Below are 14756 nucleotides of genomic sequence, written 5' to 3'. Positions count from 1 at the left end.
TATAAGAAAAATCAGTCAAAGTTTCCGAGAAAAGATCAAATATTCCATTGTCGGTTCAAGCAAATATGAGTAGTCCGTTACAAATGCTACAGAAAATCACATAAACGCACTTTAAATTACAGAATACAAAGGTTTATACCCGCACTAAATATTGTACTTTCTGTTAAAACAGATTTGTATCTACGAGAAGACTGTTTTCTCGAGAGAGTGACTTAGAAGGAAATGTATGAAATTTTAAATATCCATGACGGTTCAATTTGTCAAGAGAACCCACCATCTCATACTCTGTCCCTCATGGCTACGTTACAAGATTTTGCTTTTGGCCTTTGCTGCTTCTCCAATGAAATATTCCGAAACAAACAGGACTTCGTTTTTGATTTGTCTCCCGCTATTCTCGACTCGGAGGTCGCTTTCTCTTAAAAATACCCGCTTACAAGAGTTAGAAAGACAAAACAAAAGTGTTTTTATGTGTTGAAGAACATCCCTGTAATAGAGTTTGTGATAAAAGGTTCCAGGAAGGCAGAATATTCCTGTACTTTCCATTTAGATCGGTGATAGCTAAGCCTACACGGCTTCCTTATGTATTCGCCATTTCCAGTACTGTACTATAAAAGAGAATTTCGGGAGTCATTATTGGTAGATACATAAAAACCGACCGAACGCGTCAAAATTCTAGACGACGTACGATAACTTTCCCAGGAGATGCCTTTCATGTTTAGAGAATGGGCTATATCTTACGTAGATTGCATCTAATCAAATTATCGTGCAATGTAATTGGCTCACGTTTCGCTCGCACAACTTCTTTTTTTTCCAGTCTCGTAATAGCAAGTGTCAACTTTCTTTTGCCAGCCAGCCTGTTTACTTGGGATAATCTCAGAAAATTAACGAAATGCAATTACATTGTATATAAGTATAAAGAACAGAGAGAGCAGTATGACATCCCCAAGGCTATTTTTATTTATAGCAAGTCTACAAAATGAGGAAAAAATACTTAAACGAAAAATAGTTTATATTTAACACGTGAGCGAAGAAATGACATCACGTAATTAAATGCGCTGTTAAAAATGAACAACTAATGTTGAAATACAACAAAGTAGATAATGGAAAGGTATATAATGTTTTATATTGAGACTGAAAAAAGCCAAAACTACTTGACTTATTGAGATATTTTGAGCAACTTCTGAAAAGAATTAATTTCAAATCACTTGTTCAGAAAGTGAAACAAAATGAAATTGACAGCAGTAGGATAAACTAATTTACACGAGTCGTTTTCAGCAGATGAAAAATGTCGTTTCAAATGTATTGTTAAGAACCATGAAAGAAAGGGAAATTGGCATAATTACGTCAACAATTGAAATCTACATGACTTATTGAGAGAAGGAAACTGTAAATCCAAATTCATCAGTAACACGATGAAATAAAATGAAATTGACTTCAGCAAGTAAATAACAGAAATTAAGAGACAGACCAACAAAGAAAAAGATTAAATCTATTGTTTAGAAGGAATAATGAAACAAAATTTACAATAGGATGTTAAACAATTGAAATATACATGGACTGTTCGAGCAGACGAATACAAATGTGGTTCAAATTGTGATTGTTGAGAAAATGAGCAAAAAAAAAAGAAAAAAGAAAGAAATTGATTGATCCTAATCACGCAAAATAATTGAAATTTATAACTTATATTGAGAAAGTAAGACTAAATCAAATTTATTTCCGAATGGGTTTTGTTAAACTGAAGAAAGAATTAAGTATTTTGGGCAACCTAACTGCATGATACAATTTATCCTTATTTCGTTTTTTCCCCGCAGTGGCTCGATTCTCTCATTTCAATTTCTGTCTAGGAGCAATGAATCATACCAAGGAAAGTTATAAAAAAAAAGTCTAATAGTCAAAATGTTTTAAGGTAATGAGTATTGGATCTAATAAAAAAAAAAACTGTGCAAAAATTTCTCTCTCTCTCTCTCTCTCTCTCTCTCTCTTTCTCTCTAGAGAAATAAGCCCACACATAGAATAACGCTGGATTTATGTTGGCAGGGTCAGGCGATTAGTGATATTAGAGGGACGAGGAATCCCATTTATGTGTACAGTTTTCATGCACTCATCAAATGAATGATGGGAGCAGTTCACGAACGCACAGACTGAAACTACAACTAGGAGGTAGTTGGGAGTCATTAAACTGGGGTCTCGGCCATGTAGTTAGGCTTTATGTTATTAGCATTGTCGGTGAAGCAGCAGTAGTAGTAGCAATAAGCACTTGGCGAGTGAGTGAGGTGATGAGCGGCTGATTCCTGAACTCATTAAGGTTGGATAATACACTTAGCGATTCGGGAAGATAAATGAACGAGGCTTAAATAATTAAAGAAATATCGCTACGGTTCCGCCGATGACAAACACAACAGGCGGAAGAAGGGGACCGAAAGAGGCCTGAAAAATTGGGTGATCAAAATATAAACGTGAGAGCTAAAAGAAAAGAAGAAAAAGACATCTCGTTAGCGTCACCAGTTGGCAGAGATGGTTATGTCCTTTCAAGTGGCTTGATGTAAACAGCACAATATTTCGGGACCCGGATGCTGGAAGCAGGTATACAATAATATGTGATAGGAACATTAACGTAATTGTCATGCGATATCCACGTATAATAAGAGCATGACACACACACACACACACACACACACACACACACACACACACACACACACACACACACACACACGCGTAAGTCACGATGGCTTTTATTATTATTTTTTCTGTTTGGTTTTGCTCCATTCACAAATATTTGGTAATTTTAAGGGCTCCTACCCATGAAAGGTGTTTTAATAAACCTATAATGCATTCGGATTTTAGGTAGGTTAAAGGATATTTTTATATTAATTTTATAAATATTTGTATACTTTTTATATATTTTTGTATAATCTGAAGACCCTCTCTAGAAACTAAATTTAAAACGTTTTTAAACAATTTAAGTCTTCAATAATTGGTGTGGTAATCGCACACCAGTAAACGAAATTCATCTCGATCTAATTAATTCAAGTTAATCATGTATTTTAGCAGGGGACATGAAGGGGACAACCGCGTGCGGTTGCTGGGCTAAGAATAGCGACGATGTAACCCATGCATGTCGTAAGAGGCGAATAAAATGGGACAAAGAGTTTCGCTCTCTCAGGTTTCTTACGGAATTTTGCTCCCGGTGAGGGGGGGGGCTTAGATTTTGGGGGTTTACCCTGAGAGAGTATTTTGAGTCTCTGGGGGAAGGTGTTATCCGTGAGGGACCTTATCGGTGGATGCTTTTCCCTGGAATACGAGCAGTTCTTCTCAGTGGTGGGGGGGGGGGGGGATCGTCACTGAGTTGGACGATCTTTCGGCCACTATGCAGTAATATAGGGATCGTTCTAATTTTTAAACAGGGCTTTACTTAGGAATCGAGTCACCGTAGCCCATGCATGTTGTACGAGGCGACTAAAATGGGTACCCAGGGAGGCTAATTGATGGCAATGCTGTAGCCAATGAAGTTTTAACCGAGGCTCGGCTATTGCTGTTACACTCCTGCCATGATCGGTGCTTATAGCCCTGTATTATCCCATCCACACATTTTCTTCTAGAGATAACTGGGAATATGAAAAGCATTCTTGCTTCACCCATCAACCAAAAAAAAAAAAAAAAAAAAGCATTTTAGCTTGAATTTAATAACAAATGGTATGTTTATTAGATTCTTTCTCGCTGCGTATGTTTCTTGTATTTCTTAACTGGACAGATTTCTACGATATTAGGTATAAAAAAAAATGAGTTCTCGTTCCTAAATTCATTGACTGGTACTTTGCATAACGTTTATATATATATATATATATATATATATATATATATATATATATATATATATATATATATATATATATATATATATATATATATATTTATATATAAAACAGCTTGCTTATTAAAATACTTCCATTAATCTGTTTTTGTATTTCTTTTAAAATGCATAAATGTTATTATTTCACACACTCTTCCTTGTCCTTCAATTTAAATTTAAAAAAAAATAATTAACAGGAGGGAGTAAGCAACTGTAATTTTGGCATTGCGCTTTTGCTCGACCTCTCTATAACTAAACATTATTACGAAGATGAATATAGTTAATATACACTGCATAGCAAAAAATCAGTTTATGTATCTGCAGCATCAGTTACAGCGACTATTACTGACATCATGTAATGATGTCAGTAATAGTCGCTGAATGAGGAGGCATAGAAAGAAATCAACCTTTACAGCTGGCGTTTCTATTAAATACTCACAACCCAGTTGATTATCAGTCGGGTCATATCCACAGATCCCAGTATAAGCTGGTTCGTCTAGCATGAACAAACTACTATGGAAATTAACCTTAACTGGTCAGTTGCTATTGTAACCCCCAGTAAAGTACTTTTAGGAAGAATTGCAATATCTGCTGGGGGGGGGGGAAGATCAACACGCGTTTTTGATAGCAGGAACAGGCTGTCCTTTTGGTGGAGAACGGATGGGGTCAAACTGACTGTCCATTTATCATAGAAAATATCTCTAAGGATAGGAGTATCTTTTATTTTGATTGCGTAGAAGACTGTAGTGATGAGCATGCTTATTTTAAATTCTAACAGCAGATTTTATTTTTTTCTGCATAATTTTACTTTTCTTATTATGTGAGAGACTTTACGAATCCAGGAAGAAGAAGAAGAAGGCATTGTTTATTTCGTAGTCAGAATACTCACCGCAACAACGTTGATTCTTGTAGTTAGTATTAAGTCTGCAGACCTTTCACTTAAGCCTATTGACAGAAAGATTACTGCACGTCTCATGAGGTTAGTGCGGCAAGACCGTGTTTAATGATGTCCTAACCCTACGTGGTTGTCAACCCTCGAACGTCATCGTGTGGGGGAGGAGAAACATCCATCCAGCGACACGCACGACAAAAAAAAAAGAAAAAAAAAAGTGCTATCGAAGAGTAAAAGTCCATAATGAAAGTGAGGCATCTTAAAGGAAATAAGATGATTAGGAAAGAGTAGCTGAGAAGAGGCTGCTGTTGATGACATACGAACGCCAAGGCTCGATGCTCTATGATTAGGGAAATTTCATGTTGGGAGTGTTGCTTACTATCGAAGACTCGTGTAATAACATGTCACTGGGCTGCAATAGGGCCGCGCGGTTGTGAGAAAGACAAAACTAGGCGGTGATGAAGAGGAGTGGGGGAGTTCGGCTGTCGCGGAACCTCTGTTGAAGGAAGGGATGTAAACATTCGGAATGACAGGAGGGCTTCGTCCAACAAGTCTTAATCTTCGCAAAGGGAAACGATCATATTCTTGCTTCAGTTCGCTTTCTTATTCCTTCCCTCCCTCTTTGTGGCTCTCTTTTTCTTTCTCTCTATCTTGTCACTCATTCTTTCGTTCTTTGCGCTTTCCAATTTTTAGTTTCGCTAGTGAGAATGTTTTTGTTTCTTTCTTTCTTTCTCATACTATCTTTCATTCTTTCTGACTGACTCTCTCTCTCTCCTTTTTCTTTGTCAGTATTTCTTTCTCTCCTTCCATTTCCCCCTTATTTTAATCCTTCTTTCTATTGTTCATGTTTTTTCTCACAGTTTCCTTTCTTCTCATATTTTTCTATTTTATTCTCCCAATTAGATTGTTTTCCCATCTCTCTCTCTCTATCTATCTTTGCGACTTTTGCTTTCGTTCATTCTGTCTTCTCCTTGGATTAGGCTCTCTCTTTCTCTCTGTCTCTTTCTCGTATTTGCTCTTTGATGCTTTTCCACTGTGGTTGTTTTCCTTTATTATCATTGTCTTTGTGACTCATTCTTTCTCTTCTTCTGTCTTTTACTTTGACCGAGTGTCTCCCTACTATTCTCTCTCTCTCTCTCTCTCTTTCTCTCTCTCTCTATTTTGTTACTTTTTTCTCGTATTTACTCCTTGATTCTTCTCTACTGCGGCTGTTTTTCTATTTTTATCTGTCTATCTTTGTGACCCATTTTTCTTTCTCCCCTTCCGCCTTCTCATTGTGTTAGACTGTCTTCTTCTCGTATTTTCTCTTTGATTATTCTTCACTGCGGTTACTCCTCTCTCTTTCTCTCTCTCTCTCTCTCTCTCTCTCTGTAGATTTCTCATGCTGTTATGAGATCTACAATCTTCACTCGTTCATTTCCCCTTTGTTTCCTTCTCTATATTAACCCTCTCAGCCATAAATTGGCATCAGATTCCTAGGGAAATCAAATTCTATTGCAAACACCACCAGGAAAAGCAATTATCATTCTGGATATTTCATTTTCATATATTTTAAGCCATTTTTGGAGATTCGCATATAGTTGAATAAAATTAAATATATAATTCATTTGGAAGATGAGAAAATGCTTCAAAACACTATTTTTTAAGAAAGTGGCATTTTTCTGTTGAAATAGCAATTTTTTTTTAGGAATTCATTTTTCTTTAGAAAATAAAAAACAATTGGACACTTTTATAAAGATCGATAAGCTAATAGTGTCTATGTTGAGAATTATATCCGTAACATAATGTAATCCCAAAAAAGACTGATGTTGAAAGATGATGAGGAATATTTCTCCTGTCATCGATGGAACGATGACAAATACATCTTTTAAAATCATTGCATGCGCAAGTGAATTGACGTGCAGTGATTGGAGAAGGCTTGGCCAACGTCCGATATTCCATCGTATTCGTGGAACAATCAATTTAAAATATTGCTAAGATGAATCGTAGAATATAGTTATCATATTGGGAGCAACCAGTGTTCAACAGAAGGAATGACGTCACCCTGAAAGAATGACGTCATTCACTCATTCGTGAATCAGCAAATTTCCAGTTTTTTTTTTTTTCCCTTTCATAAAGAAATTAAAATGGGCATGCTTTTACAAACATAAACATATGGCGTCAGTAAATATCCTAAATGCTGTATTTCGCTAAAATTCGTCTGGCTACAGAGAGAAGGAATATCCTAATTGAAACACGAATTTGAATGGTTTCATGATAAAGTTTTTAATGGCATGTTTCGATAGCTACACGGACATCGCATCAATTTTTATGAACCGTCCAGTAAGCAGTTACTGTTATTATTAATTTTTTTTGGAAATACAAAAGAAGCAATTGAAGGTATGAGACCAATCTGTTATTTTGTGTGTAAACTGCGTGTGTTGTTGTTATTATCGAAGTCTATATCGAAATCGAAGTGTATCGATAATCAAACACTATCAAAAACTTCGGTTCCTTAGACAAACGTCTGTTACAATTGCTACCTGAAAAAACAGGGGTCTACACGTTTAGACCAACAGGTTTATTGCGTTGTCATAGCAACACTAACAGAACTTAGTTTACTACAATTTAATATTTAACAAAGGTACCATATTATTATTATTACTATTGTTATTATTATTATTATTATTATTATTATTATTATTATTATTATTACAACGGGAGTCTCCATGGAATCAGAAGACTCATCGCGGGTGACCCTACATTGAGATATTAGCCATTATTCACGCAATATTTATCATACCTCCTTAAACTCATTTATAGACGAAGCACTCACAACCATCCAAAAAATCTAATCCTAACACTTTTGTTAACTACACTTTTACACAATTGCAAGGATCACCCCTTGGTTCTCTCCGAAACAAGGCATTGGCATCAATCCTATAGAACCCCTTTAATAACTTATACGCCTCTATCATATCTCCTCTCATACGTCTATCAACTAGTTTTTTTTGGAGTCCACAGATCTCTAACGATCTTTGTAACTCGCCTCTGGATCCTCTCCACCACCACCAACCGATCTGTGCGCAGTAATCAAAATATGGCCGTATGAATGCCTTATAAAGTGGAACAATAAGTATCCTTGCTTGTCAGGGTGTTTTTCAATAATCATATAATTTGATGTGCTGTTTTGGCCACCTTCGCAATATGCCCTCTAAACTTCAATTCCCTGTCCACAACCCCCCCCAAGTCCTTTTCCTCGTCAACTTCTTTCAGTTCAATTCCATCGATATGTAAAGTACACAGCATGTGATCACAGCGAGTGCATTAATTTATACTTAACCATGTTAAACTGCTACCCATTTAACTTTGTCCATACCATCAGCATATGTAAGTGATCCTGCAAGATCACTACATCAGTTTCATTAACTATGACTCTTCCTAGTTTTCCCTCATCAGCAAATAAGTGCATATTTCTGTGCAATTTTTACAATATCATTAATGCGTATAAATTAAACACCAAGGAACCAAGTACTGAGCCTTGAAGTACACCACAAGTCACACGTCTTCTCCTGGATTCAACTCCTCCATAAACCACTTTTTAATATCTTTCATCAGCCACCCTCTAATCCAAATCATCAGTTTCAGATTTATTTCTATTTGCTTCAATTTATAAAACAGAGTTCCATGTAAAATATCGTCAGATGCCTTTGCAAAGTCCTGCAGTATCACGGAGTAAGGATTTCCTTTATCCAATTCCACTACTACTTTATTATAGAAAGTAAGTAAATTACTAATGCAAGACCCCCCCTTTCACAAAACCAAATAATAGATTTCATCAAAATCCGTTCACTAGGCTACTTTTATCATATGTGTTATACACTCAGCAGTGTCAGTAGTAGTCGTTTTCTTCTTCTTGAAAAAACAAACCTCGTCTTCAAAACTATTTAATAGTGCATTCTCATCTAATTAAGTCACTGAAAAAATGGCGTCATTGTTGATTATCAATTGGGATTTCTAATATACAAAGTAACAACAATTAGATTATGAATTCTCAAATCGCCCCTCAGATTGAAAAGTCTAACAAATTATTGTTTGCTGAAATAGAGAAAAGATATGTAAGATATACACCAAGACATGTTAGGATAATTTTTACAGTTCGTTTATTCAATGACTGTTTCTTTTATTGGGATCTCAAACGTGGAAGTTTCTTAATCTATAGTAGTAGTATTATGAGGAATAGAGCGAAAGATGAAACCACTCAATATAACTCTGAATACTTTATGTTATAGGTGTTACAAAATATGAATATTCAATATCAGTAGAAAGGTTAAAAAATCGTTTTTAAAAATATTAAATAAAACGTAACTTTAGTTCTGTAACTTAGGACTGAGATGCGAATGAATTGATGAGACAATTCTCATCTGTAATTTTCATAATCAAAATTATATCCTCACCTAAAACCGTTTGTGTAGAAATGATTTTATTAAAAACTAATCTGATGACGGGGTTTTCTACATTCGCAATAATATATCTGCGTTCTCTTTCTCTCTCGCAGTAACGGCTTTATATATACATCGCTGCATACCTGTGTATATACTGATTTTTTTCCCTTTCCTATTGTAGACTGCTACATGAGGAATTTCTCCATACGAGCAATAGCGACAAGTTTAAACATTCATGTGACTCCGAATGAGTGTATGAATGTTTAAATACGAACGTTTAAATCCAAATGATCGTGTGTGGGTGTGGAGAAAGTAATTTATCCAAGTACGTTTTCCATGTGGAGGTTAGAGGGCGACAACGTTATGGACTGACTGCTTTTCTTGGCAAGGACGTACGTGGTCCAAAAACCAATAAGAAAAAGAATCATATAAATCAAGTATTGTTTCTGAAACGTTTTGGGACAACGAAATGCACTGTCCGAGATATGTTGTCCTGAACAGAGCACTGAATACTGATCTAACCTAAAATACATCTTTTGGATGAGGGCTAGGCGAAACTATCTCTCTTCATAGGTCAATATTCCTCTTGTAGTGAAGAAATGCATTCGTTTTCAGAGTAACAATCAAAATCTGGTTGCCTGGGAGACTCAAGACTAAAGTTTATTCAATCTATTCCTCAGTTTATAAAATAAAGACATTTGCTGCTAATGGAGTTGTGTCCAGTAACATTTGGCGATATATCGAATGCAAGCTCACAAATAGAGATCTTAATCTCGCTCAGAAACTAATGAAATTACGCATAGAAAATACTGTCAATGTTAAGCACTTGTAGAATGCGAAGTAAATCGTCAACAATGTCTCTACGTTACTTTGTTCTTTATACGTGAGTAATTTAGTACATGTTATTTCTATGTTTATGAAAATGCATACAATAATGATAATTAGATTTGTAAACCCGTTTTATTCTTTAATAATATGTTATTCATTCTCTGTATATTAAATTACTATAATTTTTGAGATCTTCCAACAATTATAAAAATATAAAAGTGGCTCTGGTATTCGGTATTAACCAAAGTACTTCTATTGTTCAAATACTTCTGGACTTCTGACAATGTTCAAACAATTGTCATGAAGACAAACGCCTCTTTTATTTTCTCATAAAAAATTGTGCATATATCAGAATTGACAGATTCCGTAGAGACGTTTCCAAATCATTCAGTGAAAAGTTCAGCAACCCAATATCTTGAAGGCGGGGGGGGGGCTTATTAAATTAAAGGGGGGAAAAGTTCAAGTAATTTGACAAATCGCTTTAGATTCCATTTGATGAGGGGGAAAAACATCTTCAGTAAGAATCTTCATTTCCATCGAACAAAAGAAACGAAAGACGATTGTAACGCCACCTATAACTGGTAACCTAATTGAAAATTTCCTGCGATGACAATTCTCTTTTCTGGTGAAACAGACTGGAATTCTCTTCCTTTCCGCACACTCGCCGTCAATGACCTTCGAAGGTCACCAATATTTATTTGTTCTGAAGAAACTCTGGATGACAGCAAATTACGCTTTTAATCACTTCCTCTAAAAGCGCCACCTACTAACTAGCTAACTCTTAATCCCTTTACGAAGCTGATCGCAGATAAAACTCCCTTTTCGGGGGAACGAAAAGATAGCGATCTAATAGAACCGAATTCAATCGCGCGTATTTGACTACTCATTTGCTAAATTACAGCAATGTCTCCAGCGAAATGACGTTAGTACAGCGCCAGCCCAGACAGATGAACTATTTACGGTACACTAGATGACTGATGACGCATAGCACACTTGCAATTTTCACATTAGCTCCGTCCCATGTCGCCTTCCTTCCGTAACTCCGCCGATATGTCATCTCTGCACTCCTTTTGCTCTTCATGACAGGAATTGTATTCTTAAGGAATCAATTAGCTGAGCTGTGTCACTTGAAAAATGCGTCGGTACAATACCGCACCCAATACTTAAGCTATCTTTTAAAGTGACGCCAGAGTAACTGGTGCAAAGTACTAACTTCAAAATGAAATTCCTACAAGACAAAAAACAGCAGCTTGGTTTTCACACAGACGAGATTGCCGTTTGCCAATCTTAAAATATTTATATGTGGGAAATAATAGATTTGTTGATTACTTAGTTTTAAGAAGCATATTTCATCCTATCGTCAGAATATAACTTGAATTTTTAATAAACATGTTATAGAACTATATTTCCTCATAATATTATGTATGACATAATATTATGTCATACATAATACAGTATCGTTATTAATGATGTGTAATACCCATTTCACAACATATCATCATCATCATCATCATCATCATGCATATCAAGGATTTGGGTTTAGCGTGGCCTGTTCCGGCGTTAGAAGTCATCGTTGAATCGTGTAAGAGTACGTCCTGGTTATTTTTCCCCCTAATGGTTTGTACTTTAAGGCCTGTTTTGGTAATCTTTCTATTTTCATTCTTTGAACGTGTTCCATCCATTAATGTTTATATTTTTTCTATTACTGATTCTTGGTTTAATTCTTTCATAATTTCTTCGTTTCTTTTGTGACCAAATAGAGTATACTTTGCAATTTTTCTCATAAACTTTATTTCAGCTGTTATTAATCTTCGTTTGTCTTTTTGTTTTATTGTCCAGATTTCGCTTTCATACATTAAGACTGATAGGGCTAATGTATTGTATACTTTTCTTCTGGTTTGTTTTTGAACTAGGGTTGGTTTAAATATAGAGTTAATTACACCTCATATTTTTAAATATTTTGCAATTTTTAAGTTTATATCTTCTTCATTTTCATATGTGATCATACATCCTAGGTAGTTAAATGAATTCACCTGTTCTAAGATCTTGTTATCTATTGCTATTTCAGTTCTTACTGAATCTTGTCGTTTAAAGGCCTATTGTTCTAGATTCTAGATATATATATCCTTATCCTTATAAGGACTGGCTTAAAGGGGCGAAGCAAGAATCCTTTTCATCTTCCCCGTTATCTGTAGAGGACAGTGTAGGGATAAGGTGTTATTGAGCTATTAAAGCTCTGATCATGGCAGGAGGGTACCAGCAATAGCCGAGCCTCGGTTAGAACTTCATTGGCTATAGCATTGCCATTCATTACCCTCCAAGGAGTATTGGATTGAATGAATCAATCACCACATATCACGGTCGATTGATCTGTTCTTCTACACCTGTGTCGATAGATTAATTGTAATATTATGATACAAAATAAGAAAAGGTGTATAATATATTCTTAAATTTCTGAAAATAAATAAAAAAATGTAACAGTAATGAAACATCTTTAAACAAAATATAAGTTACACTATTATTTCTAAGGTAAATAAAATATAAATTGAGTTCTTATTTCTGAGAAGAATAAAATAAAATAAAATACACTGTGAACTCTGCGATTCGGCAATATCGTGTGCAAAATAATACACTTCCATATCGAACTATTAAACAACATTTTTTTTTATAAATATAAAGAAAATTATATTGTTAATAAATCGACAAACACATGTAACGTAAATATATATTAGTGCAATATTATAAAACTATTTAAAATAGCCTTTAATACGACGTCAAGAATAACTCCCAAACAGTTGAGTTAGAACTGATATTTTCAGATGAAAAAAAAATAATTTTAGACACGAGAGGTCGCGATATAGCAATGTATTTACAATTTACTCTTTTTTCTGACGAAAAAAAAAAAAAAATAGCAAATTAATTTTTGACAGGAGAGGTCGCTATATTATATATTATATATAGCAATGCCTAAAACGAAGATATACTTTGGCTATCACAAATGACTATTTCTTGGCTATTTAATAAAATAGTAAACTAACAATATTTAATAATTATTTATTAAAGATTGTTAGTTAACGGTAGTTAGTTATTTGTTAGATTAAAGAATTATTTTGTATATTAATCTAAAAAGGTTTCTAGATATTTATTTTCTGTCTTTTTAGCACCACCTGTAGATCATCAAGATCCTACATTTGCCGAACCTATTCCAAATATCACAGTGGCTGCCGGGAGAGATGTTACGCTACCCTGCGTTGTGGATTATCTAGGAAACTATCGGGTATAGTTAAATATTTTTTACGCAACCCATTTGTGTTTAAATAACAATTTCTTTCCATAAAAAAAAGCTGCCTCAAACTTTCATTAAACAGTATAAATAAACGTTATGTATTCTCCAATGAACAACGTCTTCCTGAAGCGTATGTAATTACGTCACACACAGTAACAGGAAGACATATGTGACGTAGTTAGAAACCACATGAATTCTAATAGCAGTTAAAGAAACTCCAACTTACAGTCGTATATCAATTAGAGTGAACAAAATAAGACAGAAAAACATGCATTATTTATTTTTATTTTTATAGAATTTTCAAATGCGTTTAGGGAGGACAAATGTATTTCGAATGCATTGAAATAAGAAAGGAGAAAATAAAAAAAAAAAAACTTTTTATCTGAGGTAATTTATCATGTCGGAAATGTATTGGTAAAAGACGTACAAGTGAGCCATTTGAATCAAAGAGTTGCAGTAACAATCAATTACCTAACTCGGTGCAGTTAGGATATATACACACAGCTCTAAGACTCCATTAATGATCTCTATCCTACATCTGTTTCCTTCAAAATGAAACAGGGGGAAAAAATGTACTCTTATTCCGTTAAAAAAATAAGCTGAGATTATAAATTTTAAACGGCCATCGACATTCCAATGAGATACGTTCCTCGGTTATTTATTGTTACGAGTCGGGCTCAGCTCACAGAGCAATATTGGATGCGCAAGTACTTCTGAAAGTAATCTAAATATTTACCTTGATAATAACCCTTTTGGAATGAAGTGTCCTAACATGGAAATTTAAGAACGGGTTTGATTTACAGAAGAACTTTCTATTTTCGCTAATCTTCACAAAGAAATTTCCGGTTGGAATAAAATCATCCTGTTTTGTATAAAATTGAAGTTTTATTTATTAAGGAGGTTACTAAAAATGTATTACAGTGGAAACGACTACAAAGATATCTAAAATGGAGACAGTGGGGAATTTTTTAAATTCATATTTTGTTTATTGAACATCGTTATGTGTGTTAAATAATATCTTGATTATTATTATTTTCGTATATAATACTTTAACATTATTTAACAAGACAATACAAATTTAAATAGTTCTCGTACTTTGTAATAATATATTAATGTACTCTCTCTTTTGATCATTTAAAAATACATTTTATGGTAATCAATGGATATCCATGATTTCATTTTTTTTAATGTCCTCGCTTTTCGAAGACATCGTGCTCAAACTACAATGCATGCTTTACCAGTTCGAAATGTACAATTGTGTCTTTAGATAGCCGTTCAGTCAGTAGGGACGATTCTGTCTAAGGAAACGTCTAAATTCGAATCCGAACGCGAATATTGAGCACTTCTAATGAATTTTTGCAGTGAAAGTGAGCAAGCCGATCGTATAGAGAGAGATGGTAAGGATTTAGTTTCAGCAAAATAGAAAATAGAGCACACACACACACACGCACACACACAACGAAACTTACAGAC

General features: G+C 34.6%; 1 protein-coding gene across 1 annotated transcript in view; it reads left to right on the top strand.

Moving 5' to 3' along the window:
- LOC150107687 (protein CEPU-1-like) overlaps positions 1-14756 on the top strand; it is a 172334-nt gene that overhangs the window by 75008 nt on the left and 82570 nt on the right. Inside the window, exon 2 of the mRNA XM_090391466.1 lies at positions 13159-13274. Coding sequence (XP_090247592.1) covers positions 13159-13274 — 116 coding nt within the window. The remainder of the gene's footprint in view (positions 1-13158; positions 13275-14756) is intronic.

Source organism: Typopeltis vanoorti, chromosome 4 (genome assembly GCF_054136105.1).
Source record: "Typopeltis vanoorti isolate ZY-2024b chromosome 4, IOZ_Tvanoo_1.0, whole genome shotgun sequence".
In the NCBI taxonomy this organism is placed as follows: domain Eukaryota; kingdom Metazoa; phylum Arthropoda; class Arachnida; order Uropygi; family Thelyphonidae; genus Typopeltis; species Typopeltis vanoorti.
The sequence above is the reverse complement of the archived record's forward strand: the minus strand, read 5'-3'. Positions and strand labels throughout refer to the sequence as shown.